This window comes from Jaculus jaculus, chromosome 8 (assembly GCF_020740685.1).
Source record: "Jaculus jaculus isolate mJacJac1 chromosome 8, mJacJac1.mat.Y.cur, whole genome shotgun sequence".
Lineage (NCBI taxonomy): Eukaryota > Metazoa > Chordata > Mammalia > Rodentia > Dipodidae > Jaculus > Jaculus jaculus.
Genome location: NC_059109.1, coordinates 118,145,353 through 118,172,799, shown reverse-complemented (window position 1 = coordinate 118,172,799; position 27,447 = coordinate 118,145,353). Strand labels below are relative to the sequence as shown.

The following is a 27,447-nucleotide window of genomic DNA, read 5'->3' as shown; positions in this document are numbered from 1 at the left end:
GGCTTTGACCCAATGACTTAGGAGCTTGGATGGTGCCTTGCCAACACCTGGTCCATCACTGTCCTTCTCTTTCTACAGGTCCAGCCCCCAGCGAAGAGGCAGGGACCAAAGCCCGATTCCCGCTGTCTGACGCCATGGAAGAGGGTGCCTGGACAGCCTCCGTGTTGGACCAGCAGGACAACGTGCTCTCATTGCAGCTCTCCACGCCAGCCAGTGCCCCCGTTGGCCTGTACCGCCTCAGCCTCGAGGCCTCCACTGGCTACCAGGGCTCTAGCTTTGTGCTGGGCCACTTCACCCTACTCTTCAATGCCTGGTGCCCAGGTGAGCCAGGACTCAATCCTTTTGGTGTCTCCATGAGTAGATAAGCTCGGGGAAGCCAGATGGCTTTCCCAGTGCTGAAGGATGTCCATCATGCCTGAGGTCCCACGGCACTGTGAACCTGTGTCTGAGTCCGCTTTGCTACTATCACGGACGAATTCCACAGAGGAAGTGATTTATAAAACTGGGCCCCCAGTGCTGGAGAGTGGGGGACTACCAAGACCAAGACAGAGGGTCATATCTGGTGAGGGCCTTCTTGTTGCATACAATATGGCCAAAGGCATCTTGTGATGGGAGAGAAGGAGGGGCCAAAGTCACCTCTGTCACCAGCTTGTCCCAGTGATAACAACATGAGTCTGTTCATCACCTCCCAGAAGGGCCTTCCTCCACACACTGTTGCCTTGGTGATTAAGTTTTTAGCCCAAGAACCTTGGGAGCCCCAGAGCAGGGCAGCATGGTGATTCATAAATTCAGGTCAGGGGCTGGAGAGATGGCTTAGCAGTTAAGCGCTTGCCTGTGAAGCCTAAGGACATGGTTCGAGGCTCCATTCCCCAGGACCCACGTTAGCCAGATGCAGTCTGGAGTTTGTATGTAGTGGCTGGAGGCCCTGGCACGCCCATTCTCTCTCTCTCTTTCTCTCTGCCTCTTTCTCTCTCTGTCTGTCACTCTCAAATAAATACATTAAAATAAACCAACAAATTTAAGAAATTCAGGTCAGGGAGAGGGTGCCCAGCAGATGGCTGGGGCCAGGCACTACACAGCTGATCATTCCATCCAGGAGGCCCTGTCTGGACTCACCCAGGCTGCTTAGGGGAAGAGAAACCGAGGGAAACACAGCAGTAGAGGTCCAAAGTCTGGCCTCCTTTCACACAGCGCTCTCACCGCCCAGACAGGAAACTGAGGCTCAGAGAGGTTAAGTGGCTCTCAGAGCACCTCATTAAGAGAAAATTGATGCGCAGACTAGGACGTGAGTGAGGAGAGCTTGGAAGAGCCCAGGCTGGCTTGAGTAGCAGATAGGAGGCGGGGGCGGGGAGAGAGGAGGGAGTCCCCTTCCCCACCTTACATCCTTATCTCACTCTTCTGCCCGTCTGCTGCCTGCCTTCCTGCCCTGGAGCAGTGTGGCAGGAGGGAACCTGCAGGCTGCTCCATTCTGGGAACACTGCGTCCTTTGTGCCTGGCCCGGGTGTCTGGTCTCCTCATGATGAGGCACCTTTCTGCCCACCCTGCCTCTCTCTAAGCCACTGCGTTTTTCTTCTGTCTTTGGGGGCATTTTATGATATACTTGATCAGGAAGCATTTGATTTTATCTTTTAAAAAAATATTTTATTTAGCCGGGCGTGGTGATGCACATCTTTAATCCCAGCACTCGGGAGGCAGAGGTAGGAGGATTGCCATGAGTTCAAGGCCACTCTGAGATGACAGAGTTAATTCCAGGTCAGCCTGGACCAGAGTGAGACCCTACCTCGAAAAACCAAAAAAAAAAAAAAAATTATTTATTTATTAGAGAGAGAGAATGAATGGGTGCTGTAGAGCCTCTAGCCACTTCATATGAACTCCAGAAGCATGCTCCACCATATGCATCTGGCTTATATGGGATCTAGGGAATCGAACCTGGGTCCTTAGGCTTCACAGGCAAGTGCCTTTGCCACTAAGCCATCTCTCTAACCCCTTATTTTGTCTTTTGCATAGTTTGGCTTTTTTTTTTAAGATTTTATTTATTTATTTATTAGAGACAGAGGGAGAGAGAGAGAGAGAATGGGCACGCCAGGGCCTCTAGCCACTGCAAACAAACTCCAGATGCCTGTGCCACCATGTGCATCTGGCTTACGTGGGACCTGGAGAATCGAACCTGGGTCCTTAGGCTTCACAGGCATGTGCCTTAACTGCTAAGCCATCTCTCCAGCCCCATAGTTTGGCATTTAATTCTAATTAGAACAGCCAGAGATAAGAATACCCTTTGTACATGGACTGCCCTGCCAAATGTGAGGGGCCAGCAGATGTGGTGGCCCATATGCTTGTAATCCCAGCCACTAAAGCTAGAGGATCATGAGGTCAAGGCCAGCCTGGGCAACTTAGCGAGTCTCCAAATAAATGGTAAAAAGAGATAGACTGCTTCCCTAGCACACTTGTAGCCCTGCCTGGATTTGATCCCCAGTACCAAAACCAAGGAAAGATCCTACAGTGCACATTAGCTGCAATTTGGTTTCCGCTGCCATTTTCCTTGGGTTCCAGACTGAGTGCTCTCTGCACAGATCTCCATGTTTACTAAGGCCCCGAGTATCTTGTACCTTACTCAGATGGACAGTGCATCTGTCCAGGGTCCCACCGATGGCCCTGAGGGTATCCCCAGTCGCCCATGAGCTGTCACAATGAGCATTCTTGCTCAGTTCCATGATTGCTTGAGACAGTATGGCTTTGCTTGGGACCTGCTGCTGCTTGTCTGGGTGGAACAGGAGCCCTGGCAAACCACAGGGTTTTAGAGTTCAGGGCAGGGAATGCATCGCCGGCGGATGTCTCGCCTGTTAGGTCTTGCTTCGCTCTGTGGGTTGGTGTGGTGCCTAGCCAAGCAGCGCTGTGACTAAAATGACCCACATCCTAGGGTGGGAACCTGGAGGAGGCAGGAAGTGGGACTGGAGGGGGTGGTGACTGTGGGGTAGAGAAAAGGCGGGATCTGCCTAGAAACAGGACAGCCTTTTTTCTCCGATTCTAAGGTCACAAGATAGTACCAGTATGGACGAGGCTTTGTGCCCCCAGTGTGCCCACCTTTTTATTTTTATTTTTAGTTTTGAGATAGGGTCTTGATCTAGCCCAGGCTGTCCTGGAATCCACTATGTGGCCTCAGGCTTGCCTTGAACAGTGATCCTCCTACCTCTGCCTCCCCAGTGCTGGGATCAAAGATGGGCACACTGACCACGCCCAACATCAGTGTGCCCACCTTTATCAGATGGGGTCCAGAGCTGGGATGTCAGAGCCTGATCCCAAAGCTGTATGAGGTGGCCACTCACTGTGAAATGGGAACTTTGCGTTTCACTTTCTTGTTCATTCTCTCTCCCCGTGACTGCCAATTGCTCAGGACGTAGAGCTTAGCACTGCCAGCTTTGAGAGCCCCACAGCAGTGTGCCCAGAATGCCTGCTTTCTCTGGTCTTCCTCAGTGGAGTGCAGGGGCATTGGGCCTGCACTGGCTCCATGGCCTGGGTCCCACCTTGTGGCAGCTGTCCAGGACAGGGGCTTATCTGACCTTCTCCAGCTGGTCCAGCAGGCCTAGGGCCTGGTGCCTGCCATTCCGTTCAGGATCCATGACCATCTTTTACTTTCTTTCTTTAGCTTTTTTTTTTTTTAATATATGAGAGAGAGATAGAGAGAGAGAGAATTGGCATACCAGGGCCTCAGCCACTCAATCGAATTCCAGACACTTGCGCCACCTAGTGGCCACGCGTGACCTTGTGCTTGCCTCACGTTTGTGCATCTGGCTAAGGTGGGATCTGGAGAGTCAAATGTGGGTCCTTAGGCTTTGCAGACAAGCACTTTAACCACTAAGCCATCTCTCCAGCCCTAATTTTTTTTTTTAAAAAAAATTTAGTTAAATTAATTTATTTATTAGAGAGAGAGAAAATGTACACATCAGGGCCTCTAGCCAGTGCAAATGAACTCCAGACATGTGCACCACCATGTGCATCTGGCTTATATGGGTTCTGGGGAACCAAATCTGGGTCATTAGGCTTCACAGGCAAGCACCTTAACCAATAAGCCATCTCTCGAGTCCCTTAATTTCCATTAACACCATAAGAAAGGAAGTGGCTAGGATGTAACTCTGTTAGTAGAGTGCTTGCCTAGTATGCAGGAAATATTTGATTCCCAGCGCTGCACAGACGGGTGTGGCAATGCACACCTACCGTCCCAGCTCTTAGGAGAATCAGAAATTCAAGGTCACCCTTGGCTATATAGCAAGTTGAGGCCAGCCTGTGACCTTGTCTCAAAAATTTTTTCCTTTTGAAGAACATTTAGAGGCTGGAGAGATGGCTCAGCAATTAAGATACTTGCCTGCAAAGCCCAAGGACCTGGGTTCGATTCCCTAGGACCCATGTAAAGCCAGATGCACAAGGTGGGACATGTGTCTGGAATTTGTTTGCAGTGGCTGGAGGCCCTGGCGCTCCCATTATCTCTCTCACTCCCTTCCTGTCTGCCTCTTTCTCTCTCTTAAATGGATAAATAAATAATTTTAAAAGAAACACTTAAATAAATCATGTTTCATTAGGCAACATGAAGGTATCAGCCATTGTGCCAACACTGTCACAGGTTTAATTTTCTTTCTAATGGAGCAGGAAGCCATGGAGGGTGGATGCCCAGGCTCACTAAGAGCCAAAAGGCCACCAGAGTTACAATGAGGTGCTGGGTTTCCCTCCAGCCTCAGTTGCTCCCTCTGTGGAGTGGCATCATAAAACCAGCCTGGCCATCGGGCCTTCACTTCCTCAGTCCTCTCTTCCTCCCTACTGGCCACAGGGAACCCAGGGTCCTGTGTTTTCCCAGGGCCAGAGCTTGGACGTCTCTGGTCCCAGGCCTACAGTGTTATCCCCCAGCCAGTCTTTAGTCACGTCCCAAAGGTTGTGTTTCAATATCCTTACTGCAGGGAGCGCTCTCTTCTTTTCCAAGCAAGCCAGGCTGCACCCCCCGGAGCCTGGCCACCTTTTCTTGGTGTCCCCTCTGACACAGAACACCTCCTCCCCAGTGAATCTCCCTCCTTTCCCAGTTGGCTCAGGGCTTCAGGGTTCCCATAGCACTCCATTCCCAGGCAACTATGAGAGTTGTTAGAGAGGGCAGAGAGGGCAAAGTGACCTGCCGTGTGGGCAGGGACCCTGGCCCTGCCCGTTCCAGAGCTGAATTCCCTTCCTTCCGCCCACAGCGGACGCTGTGTACCTGGACTCAGAGGAGGAGCGGCGGGAATATGTCCTCACGCAGCAGGGCTTTATCTACCAGGGCTCCGCCAAGTTTATCAAGAACGTGCCTTGGAACTTCGGGCAGGTACGCAGCCACCTCAGGCCATGCCGTGTCTGAGGAGTCAGAGATACCAATGTATGAATGGGTCACAGAGTCACCCGTCCCATCCTGTTGAGGATGGAAGTAGATCAGAAAGGGCCAAGGTTGGCCTGGGGTCACATAGCAAAGGCAGCAGCCCTGGGTTTGAGGTGATTCTACATGGGGAACAGTAAGGTGGGGCCAGGATGGTGCCTTCTGGACACATCCCCTAGGGTACCAACGCTGCTGTGCCCCAGAGCATGTTTGTAGCAGCCAGCTACTGCTCAGTAACAAACAAGCCTGACACATAAGAGGCTGAAAGCAGAAGTCCTACCCTCACCCATGGGGACCAGACAGGGCACAGTCATGTGGCTTGGGCAGGGCTGGATATAGCCAGCTAACTCCTATTTGCTCTGTGATTTCTTGTCCCACAGCCAGTTAGCCAGGGCTGGTTCTGGAAACCAGAGTTCTCATTTCCTCTGTCACCCATTGTCCCAGAAAAAAAAAAAAAAATTCCCTCACCCAGCATCCCACAAAAATTGCTGACACTGCCAAGAAAAGTTACAAAGCCAGAGAACTCTGGACCCTGGTCTCTGGACTCTGGACTTAGGGAGGAGGTCTCCTTGGGTGGGGCTCACCTTCACGCTTCTCTCAGCAGCCTCTAGAGCCCCATCTGATGTTCGGGCTCAGGGACTCCCTGGGAATAAGGAAGTACTTCTGTATGCCTCTGGGTCAAGATGACCACAGCTTCCTCCCCTGGGGTTGTTATGGGAAAAAAGAAAAGAAAAGAAAATGAAAGAAACCCTGCCCATCAACCCACAGTGAGACAGTGAGCCCCTGTGACGGCGGCCACAGCAGCAAGGGACTCATACTCACTTCCCAGGGCTCTCTCTCTCTCTCTCTCTCTTTCTCTGTCTTTTTTTTTTGGGGGGGGGGTAGGGTTTCACTCTAGCTCAGGCTGACCTGGAATTCACTATGTAGTCTCAAGGTGGCCTCGAACTCATGGTGATCCTCCTACCTCTTCCTCCAAGTGCTGGGATTAAATGTGTACACCACCATGCCTGGCTTCCATGACTATTTTTTAAAGGTTTTCTTTCTTATCAAACCATCATGAGAAAGTTTATGTCTGGCCTGAGAATTAGGGTATAGCCTGAGGGGTACTTTGTGGGTAAAGGAACCCCAAGAGATGAGATGGGGAAAGCCAGAGGTTTCCTGGTTGTGGGCCTCCCTGAGTCAGGATGGAAGTAGTGGGGAACCACAGGAATCCCTAGAGGTTGTTCGGTAGCATGGAGGGACAAGACCTGGTCTAGAGCCGGACCGCAGATGGGGAACAGGAACAGGCAGGAAAGTCCCTCATGTGTAAGATGGGCAGTCCCATCTTTTGATAAATATGAGATATAAATGACCGGGATGACAAAGCGTGAGCCACACAGAAAGTGGCAGGAAGGGCATTCCAAGCAAATGAAATAGCAAGTTCAAAGCTGAGGCAGTCAACTTGAGGCAGAGTGTGGGTGAGAGACGAAGTCAGAGAGTGGGCACATATCAGCGCGAAGGTCCTAGTAGGCTGTGAGTAGATGTCTAGATTTTCCTCAGGCAGAGCTGAGACGTCATCTGCCTCGGTTGCAATCTGAGCAGTGTCAAGGCCAATTAGGGAAATTTCATTGGCTCGCCAGGTGAGTCAGGCATCGGGGAAGTAGAGATTTGTGGAGGCTTGGCAGAGCACAGCAGGAAAGGGCCGTCAAAGGGTCTAGGGGAGTGGGCCTGCCCAGCCAGACCCCCAGGTACAACTGTCACTTCCCACTTTCACAACCTCCTGCTCCCCTGGGCAAGTCCATCGACTCCCTCCTGACCACAAGCACTGGTGTCTCAGGGTTGTGCAAAACAGGGAGGGATGTTCCCAGCTACTGACAAGATGGAGCAGGGTGCCTCCAGCTGCTGGGGCATGGACATGGGCACGGGCATGGGCATGGATCCTCTTGGACAGGGTAGTATACCAGCTCTGTTCTCTTTTTTTTTTCTTTTTTTTTTTTTCGAGGTAGGGTCTCACTCTGGTCCAGGCTGACCTGGAATTAACTATGTAGTCTCAGGGTGGCCTTGAACTCACGACAATCCTCCTACCTTTGCCTCCTGAGTGCTGGGATTAAAGGTATGCCACCACCATGCCCGGCTGATTTTTTTTTTTTTTTTTTTGAGGTAGGGTTTTATCTAGACTGACCTGGAATTCACTCTGTAGTCTCAGGCTGGCCTCAAACTCACAGTGATACTCCTACCTCTCTGCTTCCCGAGTGCTGGGATTAAAGGCATACACCACTACACGCAGGAGAGCGAGGGAAAGAGAAAACAGGCATGCCAGGGCCTCTAGCCACTGCAAACAAACTCCAGATGCATGCACCAATTTGTGCATTTGGCTTTGCGTGGGTACCAGGGAATCCAACTCAGGTCATTAGGCTTTATAGGCAAGCACCTTAACCATGGAACCATCTCTCCAGCCCTAAAGTTTGTTTTTCGCTTATAGTTTGAAGATGGGATCCTGGACACCTGCCTGACACTCTTGGATGTCAACCCCAAGTTCCTGAAGGACTGTGGCCGGGACTGCTCGCGCCGCAACAGCCCCGTCTACGTGGGCCGAGTGGTGAGCGGCATGGTGAGTGTTGCTGCCCAGCCCCCACCAGGGCCCAGGGCAGGCTCCTCCCTCCCCGGGATGTCACTGGTCATGAGGACTCAGCAGATGGGTATTGTAACAGTTGCCTTCTTGTTGCTGGGGCAAAACAGCTTGTGGAAGGAAAGGGTTTATTTCTGGCTTACAGTTTCAAAGAGAAACCCCATTCTACTAGGGAAAGCAAGGCAGGAGCAGACAGCCGGGCATCACGTCTCCTCATGAACAGGGAGGAAGGAGAATGGGTTCGGGATGAACACCCAGTGAGAAAGTGAGCAAACCTCAAGGTTTGCCTCCAGTGACATACCTGCTCCTTGAAGGCTCCACCCCACAAAGGCTCCACCAGCTGGGGACTGAGTGTGAAAACTAATCATAAACACTTGAGGCTATGGGGGGGCATCTTAAATTCAGACCACCACAGCGAAGGAAATTTTTATTTATTCATTTATTGACAACTTCCATAATTGTAGACAATATCCCATGGTAATTCCCTCCCTTTCCCCACCCCCCCACTTTCCCCTTTGAAACTCCACTCTCCATCATATCCCCTCCCCGTCTCAATCAGCGTCTCTTTTATTTTGATGTCATGATCTTTTCCTCCTATTATGATGGTCTTGTGTAGGTAGTGTCAGGCATTGTGAAGTCATGGGCATCCAGGCCATTTTTTGCCTGGAGGAGCATGTTATAGGGAGTCCTACCCTTCCTTTGGCTCTTCTGAGTCATCCCAAGGTCACTGCCATCTGGAAGGTTTTTTTTTTTTTTTTGAAAGGGTTTACACAAACGAGGTACTCAATTTGCTCAGCCATTCACCCAGTAAATATAGATCAAGCGCTGCCTGTGCCCTGGGTACTAGGATCACAGCTGGGTCTAAACCATGTGTGGTCTCTGTTCTAAATGGCCAGAGAGAGACACACATGAGTGGGCACATCACTGCAGCGACGGCACAATTGTAAATGAGGAAGTGAGCGTGTGGACATCTGAGCGCAGAGTCGGCCCACAGGGAGGGCCGAGGAGCTTCTCAGGTAGGGACCTCCAGGCTGACTGCAGGAGGAGCCACAGCTTGTGAAAAGGCCCAGGGAGAGGAGGGTTTGAGCTGAAGGCAGCATTAGTGTGGCTGGAACCGCGTGAGGAAGGGAACTGGGTTCACGCAGAGCCGCGGAGGTGGACATAGCACAGTGCAGGGCTTTACTAGCTGTGGGCTCAAAACTGGATTAAAACATTTTTAATTTAATTTATTTATTGGGGGGGTTGGAGAGCATGGGTGTGACAGGGCCTCTAGCCACTGCAAATGAACTCCAGATTCATGTGCCACCTTGTACATCTGGCCTAAGTGGGTACTGAGGAATCAAACCTGGGTTCTTAGGCTTCACAGACAAGCGCTTAACCGCTAACCTATCTCTCCAGCCATGTAAGCTAGATTTTATTCTGGAGGCGGTAGAGGTTTCAAGGGGGACATGGGTCCAGAGTAGGTGTCTGTGAAACTCAGATATGCCACTTTAGAATTGACAGCGGGCTCACAGGACAGAGTCAACCGCCTGCCTCACATTCTGGGTCATGGCCACCTCTTTTTCCACCTCTCTGTCTCCTGCACACTGGGTGCTGAGGCCGCCACTTTGTCCTGACATCCCATTCTCTCATGTACCGTGGCACCTCCGCACCTGCTGGTCCATCATCGAGGGACCTTCGGTCCCTGCCACCCTCACGCTCCCCACGCCCCCGCCCCTGGTCCAGGCTCTCTTTCCCACAACACATCTTGCTGGTCGCAGGTCAATTGCAATGATGACCAGGGTGTGCTTCTGGGACGCTGGGACAACAACTACGGGGACGGCATTAGCCCCATGGCCTGGATCGGCAGCGTGGACATCCTGAGACGCTGGAAGGAGCATGGCTGCCAGCGCGTGAAGTATGGCCAGTGCTGGGTCTTTGCCGCCGTCGCCTGCACAGGTGAGCTGCCGCTGGGTGGCCTGGGCCTGCCTTGGCTTCCAGCAGCCCCAAGGGGCACCGGGAGACCCCCATAGTCCTGCCTAGGGCCACTGAGGCCCTGTGTGACCTGAGCTTGTAACCACGCTTTAGTCCCTTTTCCAGAAAGGACTTCTTTATGGATTTTTTGCTTGCTTGCTTGTTTGTTTGTTTTGAGGTAGGGTCTCGCTCTAGCCCAGGCTGACTTCATTCACTAGGTAGTCTCAGGGTGGTCACAAACTCACAGTGCTTCTCCTACCTGTGCCTCCTGAGCGCTGGGATTAAATGCCTGACCCCTCTTTGTGGATTTTAAGACCAAGGCATATCATTTAGGGAGGTAGTGTGGCTCAGCGTTAAGAACAAGGGATGTCATTTAGGGAGGTGGCTCAGCGTTAAGAACTCCATCTCTGGAGGTGGGCTGAGTTTAAAATCACCTGAGACCTTGGGCAAATGACTTCTTGCTGGAACTACAATTCCTTATTTGCAGAATAGGGATAACAAGACCAACCTCCTAGGGCAGAGGTGGCATAAAGCTGCAGGACCCAGAGGCTGGCCCAGTGTAGCTCGCTGAGACTACTGGCTGTCAATCACCCGATCATAATAGTAATGCCACCAGTGCTAAGGAAGAAAAGGTCTGGTCTAAAATCTGGAGGTGGGGAGGCACAAAAATTTGAAACTGAAAGAGAAGAATAAATTTTTTTTTAAATTATTTATTTATTTGAGAGCGACAGACACAGAGAGAAAGACAGATAGAGGGAGAGAGAGAGAATGGGCGCGCCAGGGCTTCCAGCCTCTGCTTACGAACTCCAGACGCATGCGCCCCCTTGTGCATCTGGCTAACGTGGGACCTGGGGAACCGAGCCTCGAACCGGGGTCCTTAGGCTTCACAGGCAAGCACTTAACCGCTAAGTCATCTCTCCAGCCCAGATTTTTTTTTTTTTTAAATCTTTGAACTGTAAGCTCCAAAAAAATGTGGTAGCTGCTCCAAGGTCAATGATGGAGGGAGAAAAGGCCTGGATATCTGTGCCTAGAGAGGGAGTCTGGGGTCAGGTTTACACAAATGACCCCCTCCAAGTTGAGGACGCAGACAGCTCCCAGCTCTGCTTCCCGTGGCTGTGTGTCCACCTCACTCCTGCACCTCTGTTCCCTCACATGGAATGTGGTGACAGCTCCCCTATCCCTGGACTCCGAGAACTGGAGTGGCCTAGCAGTGCTTAGCATGATTTCTGACTGTATTTTACAATTTATTTATTTATTTATTTATTTATGTATCTATCTATTTAAGAAAGACAAAGAGGCAGAGAGGGAGGGAGGGAGAGAGAATGAGCATGCCAGGTCCTCTAGCCACTGCAAACTGACTCCAAACACATGCACCACTTTGTCCATCTGGCTTTACGTGGGTACTGGGGAATCAAACGCCAGTCCTTGGGCTTTGCAGGCCAGTGCCTTAACCTCTGAGCCATCCCTCCAGCCCGCTTTCTGGCTCTTCACTGAAAGCCCTTGGGGTTGCAAATCCCCTGCCCTGGAATCCATCTGGCTGACCTTGGTTCCCAGACTTTTGGACTCTAAAACTAATAGTGTTCATGCCCCCCAGAGGCTCCTGAGCCCGACAGACCAGGTGGGATTCCCAGCTGGATGGCGCTCTTCTCCCTCCTCCCCCTCCCTGGGCCTTCAACCCCTGTTCTTTCCATGAAAACTCTCTACCAGACTCTTCCTCAACACCTAAGACACCTCTGCCCATGGAGCCCCAGGTCTCCTGGAGGGACGCCCACCTCTCGCCCTCACACTAGACTTCTCCTTCGCTGGTTTTGTCCCTGGCTCTGGCTGCCTCCCAGGCCCCTGTGGAGAACCAAGGAAACCTTGGTGGAGTCCATGGCTCAGGAGCCACATGGAGCAGTGAGCAGTGTGCATGCTGGCTGTGCCTCCAGCCCCAGGTGGGCTTGGGTGAGAGATATGGTGTCTCGGAGCCTCAGTTTCCTCTACCTGTGAAATGGATGCAGTGGTGACGAGCTGATCACAGGGAGCCGCAAAGCTGACAAGAGGTCACTTACACAGTGTCAGGTCAGGGCAGGTCTGCGTCCCAGGGCAGCGGGACTCCTGCTTCTCCACAGCTCCTTGGCCATTTTCTCAGTACCCACAACTCAGCAGCGCCAAGTGCACGGACATTGACCTCAATGGGCACATGACAAATGGACCGTTTCCCCAGTGCCCTCTCATTGCTGCCCTGGGCACTGGACAGACGGAACTGCCCACACTCATGGCCTTGCTCTGAATCATCAAAACATCCAAGGAAGCTGCTATTCTTAGTTCCTATTACCCAGTGAGCAATGGAGGCTCAGAGAGGGGAAGTGACTGGTCCAAGGTCACACAGCTGGGGAGCAGTGAAGTCAGACTCTGAACTCTGTGTGCCTCATTTCCTTAGATTGTGACAAGGCCCTTCAGGACACCTTGGATATAAGAGGATTTCCAGCTCCTTGACAGCACACAGGCTGCCCAGAGCCTCCTGGGGGTCCTGGGTCATATCATTTTCAGGACAAGACTCCAGCTGGACACCAGTCTCTGCTGAGGCCGCAGGGGACTGGGCCCCCATCCAGGCCTCCAGGGCACAGGAACCAGACAAGAGGTGGAAGGTCACAGCTGCTCCTCCCCCACTCCCAGCACCCCCATGTCCGTCTCTTGACCAGAATCCAGGGCCGTCCGGAAGCTCTTAAATGGGCCAATGTGGGGCACAAGGCAAAGGCCACATTCCTATCCACCTTCCCTGCCCTGCCCCTTCCCAGAAACTCCACCTCAATCAAAATGAAAAGTGAAACCTAAGTCCCACTGGTGATGTTCACCATGGGATTCTAGTCTCATTTCCCCTGTGGCGGATTTCTTTCTTCTTCCCACCCCGAGAACCTGTCGCTTTCACAGTGACGTCAAGGGTCCAGGGAGTCAGGGCTGGGCTGTGTTTCAGTGGTATAGTGTTCACCTAACATGTTAGAGGCCTTGCCCCCGCCCCCCAAAAATAAGGCAGAGCGAGAAGAAGAAGTCAAGGAAGGAAAGAAGGAAGGAAGGAAGGAAGGAAGGAAGGAAGGAAGGAAGGAAGGAAGGAAGGAAGGAAGGAAGGAAGGAAGGAAGGAGGGAAAATAGGGAATAAAGCACTCATGATTCCACTCATTGGCTCCCCGAAGCAGCCTAGGGCAGAGCTGCATTTGATCCACTGAGGCCAGCCCGGTTCTCACCCTGTCTGGCCTACCACTGCTTCGCTGGCCTTTTGTCCGTGAGGCTAGCAGATGAGAGGTGTGGTGGAGATCAGTGTGGCTGGAGCAAAGTGTGCAAGGAGGTGATCAGGACCACAGTGGCGCTCTGGCCTCCACCTCCAGGGCCACAGAGGACTGGTCAGAGGAGCACTGAGTCAAATTTGCATAGTGGAGCGAGGAAGGGAAGTGCCCAGCACAGAAGACCAGCTGGGGCTCCATTGCCTGAGGGAAGGGCTGACCCGCACCTCACAGCCTGGACAGCGGGTCTATTGTTTCTTAGAGTGCATACGAGCCTATGCAGGCCTGAGTAGGGGATCTGTGTCGGGAGTCTTGGCAGCCCTGCGAACCCCTCTTTGTCTTTCCCCCTAGTGCTGCGGTGCCTTGGCATCCCCACCCGAGTGGTGACCAACTACAACTCGGCCCATGACCAGAACAGCAACCTGCTCATTGAGTATTTTCGCAACGAGTTTGGGGAGCTGGAAAGTAACAAGAGTGAGATGATCTGGTGAGGGGCCTGGGTGAGGTTGGTCAGGGAGGGCATGGGGAGGGGGCCTGGGTGAGGTTGGCCACAGGGGGTTATAGTGAGGGGGCCTGGGTGAGGTTGGCTGCAAGGACATCCTGGGAGAAGTCTAGAAAGACTTCTTGGAAGAGGTCGTGGCTGAACTGGATCTCCAGAACTGAGTAGGGTCGGACAGAGGCCTGAGCTAGAGGAGGCAGTGTGGAAGCTGGGAGGAGGGGAGCCCACCGCAGACATCGGGCAGAATTGTGTTGGAAGGGGGCTGGAGTCTGGAATGTTGGCTGGGAGCCTGGTGTGGCTTCCAGAGACACTGTATTGTCACAGTTTCAGAGTATATGCAGGGCTGTGTGGACCCTGTGGGCCAGGGCCGTGGAGCAGAGCTGAAGCCAGGGCCTGGGGTGCCCGGATGGATGAAGAAGAGACCTGGTCCAGGGCAGGAGTTGAAGGCAGCAAAGGGGGCACGGAGCCCAAGAGCTGGGAGGCCAAGCCATCCTGGAAAGAGTCTGGAGACTGAGGAGGTCACGTGTGAGCCCCAATAGGAAGGGGGCTGCTGAGAAAGGCAGAGGAGGAGCCAGCTGGAGACATGTGGACCCCTGTAGGTCACAATGAATAAGACCTTCTGGAGGTGACAGGAAATCCTGGTTTTGCCTCCATCCCCCCTTAGGAACTTTCACTGCTGGGTGGAGTCCTGGATGACCAGACCAGACCTGGAGTCAGGGTATGAGGGGTGGCAGGCCATTGATCCCACGCCACAGGAGAAGAGTGAAGGTGGGTATGGATGGCTGTTCCTGGGGCGGGGGGCATCGTGGGACTTGGGTGCAGTATGGCGGAGCTGGGATTCCAATCAGAGGCCAGGGACTAAGCCACACGATTGTGTGGGTGGAGGGGTACACTTTACCTATATGTGCTTATAATACACTTTTCCCTTCCTATCATGCACATGATACGCTTTTGTTTGTGTTGAGGCAGGGTCTTCACTCTAGCCCAGGCTGACCTGGAACTTACTCTGTGGTCTTGAACTCATGGTGATACTCCTACCGCGGTCTCCTGAGTGCTGAGATCCTAGGTGCAAGCCACCACACTCGGCTATTAGATACACTTAGTTAAAAAAAAAAAAAATAACGTTCAAAGCCAGGTGTGGTGGCGCACGCCTTGAATCTCAGCACTCAGGAGGCAGAGGTAGGAGGATCGCTATGAGTTCAAGGTCAACCTGAGACTTACACAGCGAATTCCAGGTCAGTCTGGGCTAGAGTGAGACCCTACCTCGAAAAAACAAACAAATAAATAAATAACATTAACAATGCTCGGGCTGGAGAGATGGCTTAGCAGTTAAGGCGCTTATCTGAAAAGCTAAAGGACCCTGGTTCATTTCCACAGGACCCACATAAGCCAGATGCACAAGGCGGTGCATGTATCTGGATTTTGTTTCCAGTGGCTGGAGGCCCTGGCATGCCCATTCTCTCTCTCTCTAAAATAAAAAAAAAAAAAAAGATATTTAAAAGAATGCTCACAGAATTCTTTTTTTTTTTTTTTATAAATTTTTATTAACGTTTTCCATGATTATAAAATATATCCCATGGTAATTCCCTCCCTCCCCACCCCCACACTTTCCCATTTGAAATTCCATTCTCCATCATATTACCTCCCCATTACAATCATTGTAATTACATATATACAATATCAACCTATTAAGTCTCCTCCTCCCTTCCTTTCTCTACCCTTTATGTCTCCTTTTTAACTTACTGGCCTCTGCTACTAAGTATTTTCATTCTCACGCAGAAGCCCAATCATCTGTAGCTAGGATCCACATATGAGAGAGAACATGTGGCGCTTGCTCACAGAATTCTTATTCATGTGCAGTTTTTTAGCTATTTCAAATTAGATGTTTGTGTGTGAGAGGCACAGAGAGAGAGAGGAAGAGAGAGGCAGAGAGAGGCAGAGAGAGAGAGAGAAGTTAACAAGTGGACTCAGAATATTTTTATTTTTTATTTTTATTATTATTATTTTTTATTTATTTATTTGAGAGCAACAGACACAGAGAGAAAGACAGATAGAGGGAGAGAGAGAGAATGGGCGCGCCAGGGCTTCCAGCCTCTGCAAATGAACTCCAGACGCGTGCGCCCCCTTGTGCATCTGGCTAATGTGGGACCTGGGGAACCAAGCCTCGAACTGGGGTCCTTAGGCTTCACAGGCAAGCGCTTAACCGCTAAGCCATCTCTCCAGCCCTCAGAATATTTTTAAATGCGCAGAACCTAATAAATACATAGGAGCACACATACAGAGCAGAGCTCTTGAAAGTTCTGAAGCATTCCTTTGTGGCATAATGACATACACTTCTTCACATAGCAAGATGTAGCGGCGGGGGCCCCTGACATGGTGGTGGGACGCAGAAGTTACACTTACTGTTATCTGGGACAACGAACGACAAGGCGATGGGAAGTGCGTGGTTCTTATGGGTGACAGTCCTAAGTGCCCTCGAGTCCACTGTGCTTTGTCACCTGCTTTTGCAACTGGACAAGCTGCCAAAGTTCAGGGGATTAAAGATGTCACGGTTCCCCTCTCATCTAAGGCCATGGATCCTTGAATTCTGTTGATAGCCCCGTGCTGGTGGTGGTGGTGGGGGGGTGGTCTATGGACTCAGGTGATGGTCTCTGACGACACACAGTCTCTATACAGCCTTGTCCACTTTTGGGGATGCCATTCGCATCCCTTCCCAAGCTGCTTGAATCGTGGTTTGAATTTGCATTGACTGTGATCACCAGCCCTCAAGTCCAGCCCTCAGTGTTGAAAGTTTGGACAGTGGCAGGCAATGAGAAGCAGACCTGCATGGACCCTGGATGTCAAGGCCACACAGAGCCTGTAGCAGGCCCTGACTTCTACTCAGCACGGCGAGAACTGAGAGCGAGGTCCCGCCCCAACATCCTATGAGGGTATATTTCTGCTCAGGTTATGAAGCATTTGGTTTCTGCTGAGAGCTTAACCTCTGGGATGCACAAAGCCTCATTAGACAGTCCCACGATGAAATTGCGGCCTGAGGAAATAAACAATGGGCCCAAAGTCCCATGGTTAATAGGACACTGGGCAAGGACTTGAACCCTAAACAGTGATCTTCAGTGTCCCTGTTCAGAGCCCTCACACTGCATGCACCCCACCCACACCCACACCCCCACACACTCCCAGAGCCCTCCAGAGCATGGCTTACCTGGGTCAAAGGGCTGCCTCTCTCAAGTTTCTGCTTTGTGTGGCCCAATTATGAAACGTTTGGGTGCCACCCTCCCTGAAGCTCTGCCTCCCCCTCCCTCCTATCCCCAAATAGGGACATACTGCTGTGGCCCGGTCCCAGTGCGTGCCATCAAGGAAGGTGACCTGACCACCAAGTACGACGCACCTTTCGTCTTCGCCGAGGTCAACGCTGACGTGGTGGACTGGATCCGGCAGGAAGACGGGTCCATGCACAAGTCCATCAACCGTTCCCTGGTGGTGGGGTTGAAGATCAGCACTAAGAGCGTGGGCCGCGACGATCGGGAGGACATCACCCACAACTACAAGTACCCAGAAGGTAGGCGCCCGCGCCCTCAGCCTGTAGATGAGCCCCCTGTCTTACCGGCCTATCAGGCTTGCGGGGACATGTGTGTTTTATTTAGCAACAATGACCTGTAGGTTACGTTCTGTTTTAAGGAATTCCTTGGAAGCAAGGGCAGGCATATTGGGGGACAGTAGTAGAGGATGGTTCATTTAGAAAAGTCATTCTATATTCTGCAAAGGGATTCAGTCTGAGCTAGACACGTTGGTACATGCTTGTAATCCCATCTACTTGAGAGGCCAAAGCCAGAGGATTTGTGAGTTCAAGGCCAGCCTGAGCAAAACAGAAATGTCCTTTATTTATTTATTTTTTAAAAATATTTGGTCTGTTTCTTAAGCCTCACTCTTTTAGTTGGTTGGTTAGGTGCTTAATAAAATTGGAGGGGAGAGCTGTGTTATAGGAGAAATATATATCTCAAGAGAAAATGTATGGGGCACTGTTTGCACGTTATGAATAGTACAGGTTAGGAGCGGAAACAAGCCTGTTCTTCCAGTGGATTTGTGCTGAGGGAAGGAATGCCTAGAGAGACCATGGGGGCAAATTTCCTAGTAACTGGGTGATATACAATGGGCTCCTTCCCACCCAGAATGAGGCCTCTTTCTCCAACTAATGTGGATGAAATCTGTAGGGGGAGAGAGCTACCAAGCCACTCAAGGTGACAGTCATCTTCTGTTTCTCCAGTGTGTGTTGGTCTCAGTAGGACTTTATACAGGTGAATGAGACATTGCAGTCTGTTGCGGTGGCCCGACCCTCACTGGCTTCCCGTGGCTGGCTGAGGGCTGCTGTTATCTGACCATGCTCTACTTCGAGAGGATAAGACAGAAGAAAATGTGCTTTCCTGTCTTCCAAAAGCTTAGAGCTGATGGTTTGATAAGAAAAATAAAATTTTAAATTTAAAAAAGTAGGCCTGGAAGCTGGGCTTGGTGGCGCACGCCTTTAATCCCAGCACTCGGGAGGCAGCAGTAGGAGGATCGCCGTGAGTTCGAGGCCACCCTGAGAGTACATAGTGAATTCCAGGATAGCCTTGGCTAGAGTGAGACACTACCTCAAAAAAAAGAAAGAAAGAAAGAAAAATAGATGTGCACCCCATAACACTGAGGAGAAAAACAAAGAGCCCATAGGAGAGAGGTGAGCAGAACTGAGGAGCTCAGTAGGTAGAGAAGAGGAAAGAAAGGCTTTTAGGTGAAATATTCCCTGGGCGGCCAACCTGAGGTAAGAAAGTTCTTGCTGTCACAACACTGGGGGTGGCATCAAGACACATAAAACGCAACCCTGGCTCTTAAGCAGCTCAAGCTAGCAGGGAAACACCTGAGTAGAGAGCCGTAGGAAGGAGCAGCCAGAGAAACGCTCTGGAGGAAGGGCTCTTTAGGGCTGGGTCTTGAGGGATAGATGGAGGTTCATTTGTGGAAAGTAAATAAGACAGTCTCTCCTCGGCTGGCACAGAAACGTGGGGAGGAGCCTCCCAGCTCTCTGGTCTGACCAGTCCCCACCCCACCCCCAGTCATCCCAGTTGCAGCTACAATCAGGACTGTCCTTTCTACTGTGCAGGGTCTCCAGAGGAGAGGGAAGCCTTCACGAGGGCCAACCACTTGAACAAACTGGCCGAGAAAGAGGAGACGGGGGTGGCCATGAGGATCCGCGTGAGCCAGGGCATGAGCATGGGCAGTGACTTTGATGTCTTTGCCCACATCACCAACGACACCTCTGAGAGCCGGGACTGCCGCCTCCTGCTCTGCGCCCGCACCGTCAGCTACAATGGGGTTCTGGGGCCCGTGTGTGGCTCCAAGGAGTTGCTTGACCTGGTCCTGGAGCCCTTCTCTGGTAAGGCTCAGTTTTCTGGAGCACTGAATGATTATCCACGGGGCCTTTTCTGAACACCTGTGGTAGCCTATGATGGTGCCCTCTCAGAGTTCCGTGGGTCCTGTGACCTGCCGCCTTGATGACATGGAAAGGACCCGGCTGTTACCTCTGCACCTGGACCCAAGAGTCAGGGGTAGGGGCTCACCCCCACAGGGCATGGTCTGTCAGGGCACCCAAATTCTAGTTGCTGCCACCCGCTGCTGTGGCCCTGGGTACTTCTCTTTCCATTTGTTAAAAAGCCAGTCATCTTTTTACTTTTTTTTATTTATTTATTTGAGAGTGACAGAGAGAGAAAGAGGCAGATAGATAGAGAAGGAATGGGCACCCCAGGGCCTCCAGCCATCACAAATGAACTTCACATGCATGTGCCCCCTTGTGCATCTGGCTAATGTGAGTCCTGGGGAATCGAGCCTCGAACTGGGGTCCTTCGGCGTCACAGACAAGTGCTTAACCGCTAAGCCATTTCTCCAGACCCCAGTCATCTCTTAAAGTCCCCCAGGCCCCAGCTGAGTGCAGACTGCCTGTGCCTCTCATGAGCTGCTTTGAGGGAGGCAGCTCCTTCCCTGGAGTCACAGCATGCAGTGAACCAGGACCTGGTCCCGAGGTGACAGGTAGGGAGCAGTATTCCGCAGGGGCGCCACCCAGGCCCATGGTTTGCGCGAGAGCATCCTGCCTACAAAAAAACTCACAGCGGACACAGCCCATGGGGAAGCAGGGAGGAGAGGGGAGAGGCCCTGTGTGCTGACCAAAGCCGGGTCAGCCTGAGGCAGCCTCTTCCCGCTCCCTTTGGCAGCATCGATTGTTGCTCTTTGATGATAAGATCTGGGAATTTCCACATGCTGATGGACAGGAAGCTTAGCCCTGGACAGCAGAATAGGGTCAGTTGCCCCTAGCCCGGCTGCTTCTTCCTCCCCTCCCTCCTCCTACGCCTCCAGTGGGTCACAGGGAGGCGGCAAGTGTGGCTCAGTGACCATTCTCAGGTTACCTTCTAGAACAGAGCATAGTGTTCAAGGGAAGCTTGCGCTGACCACCTTTGGTTTCCCCTCCCAGCCAGCACGTAGCCGCAAGGCCATGCTCACTGGCTGTGAACGGTACCCTTGGCCCTGCCCAGTCCTGGCCTCGGCTGTGGCCTCCTGGCAAAGTCAACAGTTGAACCCACATCCTCCTGACGACTGGAAGACAGTGATCCCCACTTTCCACTCTGTCCCCAGGGTGCAGCTGCCCATGTCACTGCCTTCCATCCCTTGCGGGCAGGGGGGTTTGCTTTGCACCCCCATCACGTCATTAGGACAGAAGCTGGCACAGGTTCACCGTGGGATGATGTGGCTGGTGGGATGCTGCCACACTTTCCAAAGAGCGGCCCTTGCCACCCGCTACATGGGCACCTCGAGCTTGTGGGGAGCAGGCCGCTGTCTACTCGGGCCCTGTTGCTCTTCCCGCTTTGGAGCAGAAATCCCAGCTGGATTAGTTGGCATTTGGCTCCCTACCCCTAGCAAGCCCCTCATTAACAGTGAACTCACATCCCAACAACACACAGGGTTTAGACAGTCTACAGCGAACACAAATTCGTTGACCTGTATTCATATTTACTATGGCACACTAGTTTGCTACAAATAAGGATAAAAAATGTCCTTTAGCAAAATAACAACAGAAAAGGTTTAAAAGATATAAAACATAGCCTTGCGTGGTGGCGCATGTCTTTGATTCCAACACTTGGGAGGCAGAGGTAGGAGGATCACCATGAGTTCAAGGCCACCCTGAGAGTGAGACCCTAACCAAAAACAAAAGAAAAAGATATAAAACAGGTTAAATAAAAATCCACGGACAGGGCTGGAGAGATGGCTTAGCGGTTAAGCGCTTGCCTGTGAAGCCTAAGGACCCCGGTTCGAGGCTCAGTTCCCCAGGTCCCACGTTAGCCAGATGCACAAGGGGGCGCACGCGCCTGGAGTTCGTTTGCAGAGGCTGGAAGCCCTGGTGCGCCCATTCTCTCTCTCTCCCTCTATCTGTCTTTCTCTCTGTGGCATTGCACTGCAATGACCTCCAGCCAGAGATCTGCCCAGCAGGTGCCAGGTGTTCCTGGGGACAGAGAAGGAAGTCATCTCAGGTTTACGCAGCCAGTGGGCGCACTCCCAACCTGAGCATTTCCTGGCAGAGGCACATCTTCATCTGTAAAATGGGTCGAAGTCAAAGGCCCGATGAGGACTTGCTAAGCCAGTGCTCACCTTCAGGGGCAGGTGATTCTGGGGTCAGATGCCCACACAACATGTGCAACTGTGTGACTCGTGGCAAATGTTATTTCACCTGCCTGAGCCTCCACTTCCTCATCTGTAAGCTGGGTGATAGGGCACAACCAGGTTCCAGATACATGCAGCCAGCTGCTGTCCACCCTGAAGCAGCTAAACCACTGAACCGTGCTTGAGCAGCCACCTGAGCACCCTTACTTCCAGGTGCTGACACTTAGGTCTTGGGTGACAGGGAGACTCACCAGGCACTAGTTAGAAGGGACAGAGGAGGGCTGAGGTGGAGCGCCATTGGCAGAGTCCTGGCCTAGCACACATGAGGCTCTGGGCTCCAGCCCTACATCTGCCCAAAACTTACTTTGCTGGGTGTTGTGTGTGGTCGTCCTTTCTTTAATCCCAGCACTTGGGAGGTAGAGGCAAGAATTCAAGGTCAGCCTAAGCTGATAGTGATTTCAAGGCCTGCCTTTGCTACATGACAGCCTATTTCAAAAAAGAAAAATGTTCCAGGGGGCTGGAGAGATGGCTTAGCGGTTAAGGCACATGCCTGCAAAGCCTAAGGACCCAGGTTCAATTCTCCCAGGTCCCACATAAGCCAGATGCACATGGTGGCACATGCGTCTGGAGTTCTTTTGCAGTGGCTGGAGGCCCTGGCGCGCCCATTCTCACTGTCTTTCCTCCACCCCTCTCTGTCTCTAATAAATAAATAAAAATAAATAAATCTTTGGAAAAGAAAAAGGTTCCAGCACTCAGGAGGCAGAGGTGGGAGGATCACTGTGAATTTGAGGCCACCCTGAGACTACATAGTAAATTCCAGGTTAGTGTGGGCTAGAGTGAGACCTTATTGAAAGAAAGAAGGAAGGAGGGAAGGAAGGAAGGAAGGAAGGAAGGAAGGAAGGAAGGAAGGAAGGAAGGAAGGAAGGAAGGAAGGAGAGAAAGAAAGGAGGAAAGGAAGGAAGGAGGAAAGAAAGTAAAAGGGAGGCAGAGGCAGGAGTAGAGGCTCCTTCTGTTTTGCTTCCTCCCCAGGAACTCTACAGGCAGGTGGAATCCAGCCCTCACACCACCTTCCTCTCCCCTGTCACAGAGAACAGCATCCCCCTCCATGTTCTGTATGAGAAGTACGGGGACTACTTGACGGAGTCAAACCTCATCAAGGTGCGGGGCCTCCTCATTGAGCCTGCTGCCAACAGCTACGTGCTGGCTGAGAGAGACCTCTATCTGGAGAATCCAGAAATCAAGATACGGGTAAGGGGCCAGGGGAGTCCTCACCCACACATAGACCTACCTCCCTGCAGCCTCCAACGCTTTGGTATCTCGGGGAAGAGAACACCATAAACAGTGAGATGTGGGGCTTGTGGCATCTAGGAAGGACTGCTAGAATCCCAGGGTGGCAGGGGCATGAAATGTAGGAATCCTTGACCCAGGTCTCCTTAAAAAGCCAGATCCCAGGCTGGAAAGATGGCTTCGCAGTTAAGGCGCTTGTCTGCAAAGCCAAAGGATCCAGGTTCGATTCCTCAGTACATGCACAAGGTGGTGCATGTGTCTAGAGTTCATTTGCAATGTCTGGAGATCCTGGCATGCCCATTTTCTCTCTCTCTCTCTCTCCCTCTCTCTCTCTCTCTCTCTCTCTTTCTCTCTCTCTCTCTGTCTCCCCCTCTCTATCTCTCTCAAATAAATAATAAAAATAAAATTCAAAAGAAAAATTTTAAGGCCAGTACCTGCAGACCCTTGGTGATGCCGCTAGGGCTAGGAGGGGCAGCAAGTCTGGTGGTCTGGCCTTACATTTGAGAGGCCCTGGCATGCCCCTCCACCCCTCTGGGTTTCAGTTTGGTTCCTCTGATGTAGGGTTGATGGATGACACATAGAGACCCTGTGGGGATTTGAACACATCCACAACAAGCTGCTAGAGCTGAGCTCAGTGCAGTGGGAGGCTCTGTGACAGCCGACTGTCTGTCACTGCTGTCTTCCTCCCAGCCCTTCTCCTGGGGAGCTCCGGATACAACAGCTGCAAGAAACAACGCAGCTGTGGGTGAGGAGTGAGCTCTGGGGACCGCACTGCGAGGGGCTTGCACACCTCAGCTCTCCATCCTCGGAGAGCCCTTGTGCAGACAGCTCTTTCCTATGAGTGAACCAGGCCTCACAGAGGGTCATGACTTCCTCAGGGCCAAAAGGTAGAGAAGGTGGCGCACGCCTTTAATCCCAGCACTCGGGAGGCAGAGGTAGGAGGATCTCCATGAGTTCAAGGCCACCCTGAGACTACATAGTGAATTCCAGGTCAGCCTGGACCAGAGTGAGACCCTACCTCGAAAAACCAAAAAAAAAAAAAAGGTAGAGAAGGGCACAGTCTGCCTGGGCCCCGATGCCTCATTTGCCTACTCTCCAGGCCTTAGGGCACTGTGACACGTGGTACATCTCCAGGGTCACATGGAGTACAGCTCCTTGAAAGAGACTGGGGTGGATACCCCATCTGTAATTTTGCAGATGAAGAAACTGAGGCACAGAAGCAGGGTGAGGGAGTGGCAAAGTAGGCACGGCCTTGTTCAGTGAGCATTGAGCCAAATGCTGGCCCAGCCTGGCCCCCCTGCCCCGACCTTCACTTACCACTCCCCCTCCCCCCCCACAGATCCTGGGAGAGCCCAAGCAGAACCGAAAGCTGGTGGCCGAGGTGTCCCTGAGGAACCCGCTCTCCCAGCCCCTGACAGGGTGCATCTTCACTGTGGAGGGGGCCGGCCTGACCCACGAACAGAAGCTCGTTGAAGTGTAAGTGGTGTTGGTTGCCCTGGCCTTGGGGAGGAAGAGTCAGGTGTGGTCAGGAGGCACGGGCGGCCTTGACACCCCACCATGACACCCCACCCAGCCTGTAGCTGTTCTGTGTAGTCATCTGCTCAGCACCCGGCAGGAAGGCTGAAGGCGAGGCCCGTGTCTGCACCCACCTGACCTAGGACAGGTCAGTTCCTGAGCACCGTCTCCGCACAGTCCTCACATAACCTGGGCGTCCACGCTTGCGTCTGTGTGTCCACCCACACGCACCCAGTGTGTGTATGCTCTCGTAGATTTACGTGAGAACCACCCATGTGTAGGAGTGCATAGCTTTTTTTTTTTTTTTTACCACAATGGAGTTCATATAGAGAGAGCGCAATTCCTGTATGTGCGAATCACATCGCCACTCAGGTAGCCACTGAGTGAGCCCACATTACCCCCGGCACACCATCTACTGCTGGCACGCACACTCACAAGTGCACACACATCAATGACCGGCACAAATAGACATATACATACACCCGTATACACTCACACAAGCACACACACTTGCTCACCCATGAGCACCCATGCTCACTCACACTTGCTAACACATTTCCTCACTCACACATAGATACTCATACACCCATATTGTGCGTGTGCGTGCGCACACACACACACACACACACAATGCACACACACCCAACATCCCAGGAGGGCAGGCCACACAAAGTCCCACAGGGGCTCATCTGCTGTTGTCGGCCTTAGTTCTGGCCTCACTGAGGCCCCAGGCAGAGCTTCCCATCATCCTGGCCTGATGTATCATGGAGGCCAGCCCGAGGGCCCTTCTCCTCACCCTCTTTCTCTCGGCAGCTCTGACCCCGTGGCGGCAGGGGAGGAAGTCAAGGTGAGGATCGACCTGCTTCCGACTGATACGGGCCGACACAAGCTGGTGGTGAACTTCGAGTGTGACAAGTTGAAGTCTGTGAAGGGCTATCGGAATGTCATCATTGGCCCTGCCTAAGGGACCCCTACACCCTGCCCCACCTCGCCTGCTGGTAGTCCTCAATGCCATCTGGGCTCTATCCCAAGATAACAAGCAACTCTGCCCCTTAGGGCAGGAGTGGTCATGGTGGTGTGGGGTCTTTGGAAGGGAATATGCTGGTCCACCTTGTCCCTCTGAGCCTAGGTCCCTCCTGTTCCCCTTAGCTGTAGGAATATTCTGCACCGGCACAATGGTAATCTTGACATGGGCTGACCAGACCTGGGTGAGATTGGTCCCACACCTCCCCGGCCAGCTGAGAAGCCTGATGGAGAGCCATTGCCCGTGTGCCATACGGTTTGATGCGTCCACAGCTCCTCAGCGCAGGCCCAGAAGGAGCGCAGACCTGCTGGCTGCATTTAGACCAGCTCCCTCCAATGTGTCCCTCCTCCCCAGAGCCAAGTGAGGATGAGGATAAGTGGGGATCAAAGCTCCCCTTGTATCAGAGCTACCCAGGCCAGCAGTCTGCCACCAGCCTCCCCATTGCGAGGCTCCTACTGTGTGGTCAAGACATCTCCTGTGCTCATGGGTGCACACAGGGTCACCAGCACGTTGCACGGCCACGGAGACCCGCAGGGTGAGAGCTGTCTCCTGCATGAGGAGGCTGCGCTCCGAGGGGAGGCGTCCCACACTGGGGCCATCAGGCTCATGGTCACATGCAAGGTCTGTGGAGGGAGTCCTGGAGCCGCAGGGCCTCCGCCTTCCATCTTGGAGTCGGTACTCCGTCCCTGGCACCAGCCCTGACCTGACAGTGGCAGAGAGGGCAGAAGGACACCCTTCAGGGAGAGGAAGTAGGGAAGGGGCAAGGGCCCCAGGGAAGCTAGGATTCAAAGCCTGGGCTCAGCCTGGGCTTCTCACTGACAGCCCATCTCCAGGGTCTGCTTGACCCCTTGCCTCTGATGCCTGATGTACCTGGTAGATAAACAGCCTCCGGACCCACTCCCTGCTCCCCATTGCTGTGACACACAGGCCCAGAGCCTCTCTGACAGGGAGACAGTGACCATTCTATCCCCAGCCTGTCCTGTTCCCCACCTGAGCTTAGGTTCCTCCCTCTAGATCAGTTCTAGGGGACAGGAGTCTTGGTTGACTCTGTCCTGCCCACTAGCTGCCCTCACAATGCCTAGAATCCACGAGAGCCTTAACTCTGGTCACTCCTCAGCAAAGGCCATGCCTCCACCAGTCCATCTTCCCCAGGGGCCAGCACCGCTGGACACAGCCTTCCCCAGGGACAAACTTAGGACTTCATGAGTTTGTCTCCTGCTCCCCCCATCCATGGCTGGGCCCCTCAGGCTAGAAGGGGGATGCAGTGGAAAGGTCTGTATAGGTGGTGAAGTCATAGGTCTGGGAACCCCCAATCCCAATGAGGAACTTGGGGAAAATTGCAATGATTCCTTTAAAACATGCTGCCTTGCACAGAGAAGAACCACACGTGCCAACGTGTGTCTGTCCTGTACCACATAGCTCTATTTTTCTAGGTTTGTCAAAGCTTTGAGTGCCCAGCAGGCAGTAGATAGCTTTTGAGCCAGAAGCACTGAAATAAAAGTCTATTTTTCACATTCAAACAAGGTCTGCTCTCAGCCTTTATGAGCTTGTGTGTGTGTGTGAGGGGGTGGATAGGCTCTCTTACTTCCTACTTCCACATCCCCAGGCTGGAACTTTCTTGGCACTCAAGGCTCTACCTGGTTCAGCTCCACCTGTAGCGATTTCCTTCAGCAAAGTGGTGAACTCCCCAAATTCCTCTAGTGCCCTCTTAGCTTTTACATGTCATTCCCTGAGCCTGGAATACCCTTCCTCTCCCTTCATTGTTTGGCTTAACCCAAAAATCACCTCTCGGGCTGGAGACACACGGCTTAGTGGTTAAGGCGCATGCCTGAGAAGCCTCAGGACCCAGGTTTGATTCTCCAGGTCCCATGTAAGCCAGATGCACATGCTGGGGCCAGAACACGAGGGGCCGGAGAGATGGCTCAGCAGTTAAAGGCACTTGCTGACAGAAATAGGACGCGAGGGCTTAGCGGTTAAGGCACTTGCCTGCCAAGCCGTAGGACCCATGTTTAACTCTCCAGGTCCCACGTAAGCCAGACACATAAAGGTTAGGCAAGCACAAGGCCGCACATGCCCACTAGGTGGCACAAACGTCGGACGTTCAATTTCAGTGGCTGAGGCCTTGGCATGCCAATTCTCTCTCTGTGTGTGTCTCTCTCTCTTTAAAAATAAAAAGAAATAGGACATGAGCTCACAGACATGAGCCATGTATGTAACAAACTTTTCTGACTAGAGGCA

The 27,447-nt window shown here is 52.5% G+C and overlaps 1 protein-coding gene across 1 annotated transcript in view; it reads left to right on the top strand.

Moving 5' to 3' along the window:
* The window catches only part of Tgm2 (transglutaminase 2), a 37,950-nt gene extending 11,218 nt beyond the window's left edge, over positions 1-26,732 (top strand). The window contains exons 3-13 of the mRNA XM_004666682.2: positions 79-321; positions 5,220-5,338; positions 7,848-7,976; positions 9,755-9,932; positions 13,559-13,694; positions 14,371-14,474; positions 17,023-17,265; positions 18,838-19,110; positions 22,471-22,631; positions 24,010-24,146; positions 24,999-26,732. Coding sequence (XP_004666739.1) covers positions 79-321; positions 5,220-5,338; positions 7,848-7,976; positions 9,755-9,932; positions 13,559-13,694; positions 14,371-14,474; positions 17,023-17,265; positions 18,838-19,110; positions 22,471-22,631; positions 24,010-24,146; positions 24,999-25,149 — 1,874 coding nt within the window. The 3' untranslated portion in view covers positions 25,150-26,732. The remainder of the gene's footprint in view (positions 1-78; positions 322-5,219; positions 5,339-7,847; positions 7,977-9,754; positions 9,933-13,558; positions 13,695-14,370; positions 14,475-17,022; positions 17,266-18,837; positions 19,111-22,470; positions 22,632-24,009; positions 24,147-24,998) is intronic.
* The last annotated feature ends 715 nt before the right edge of the window (positions 26,733-27,447 follow it).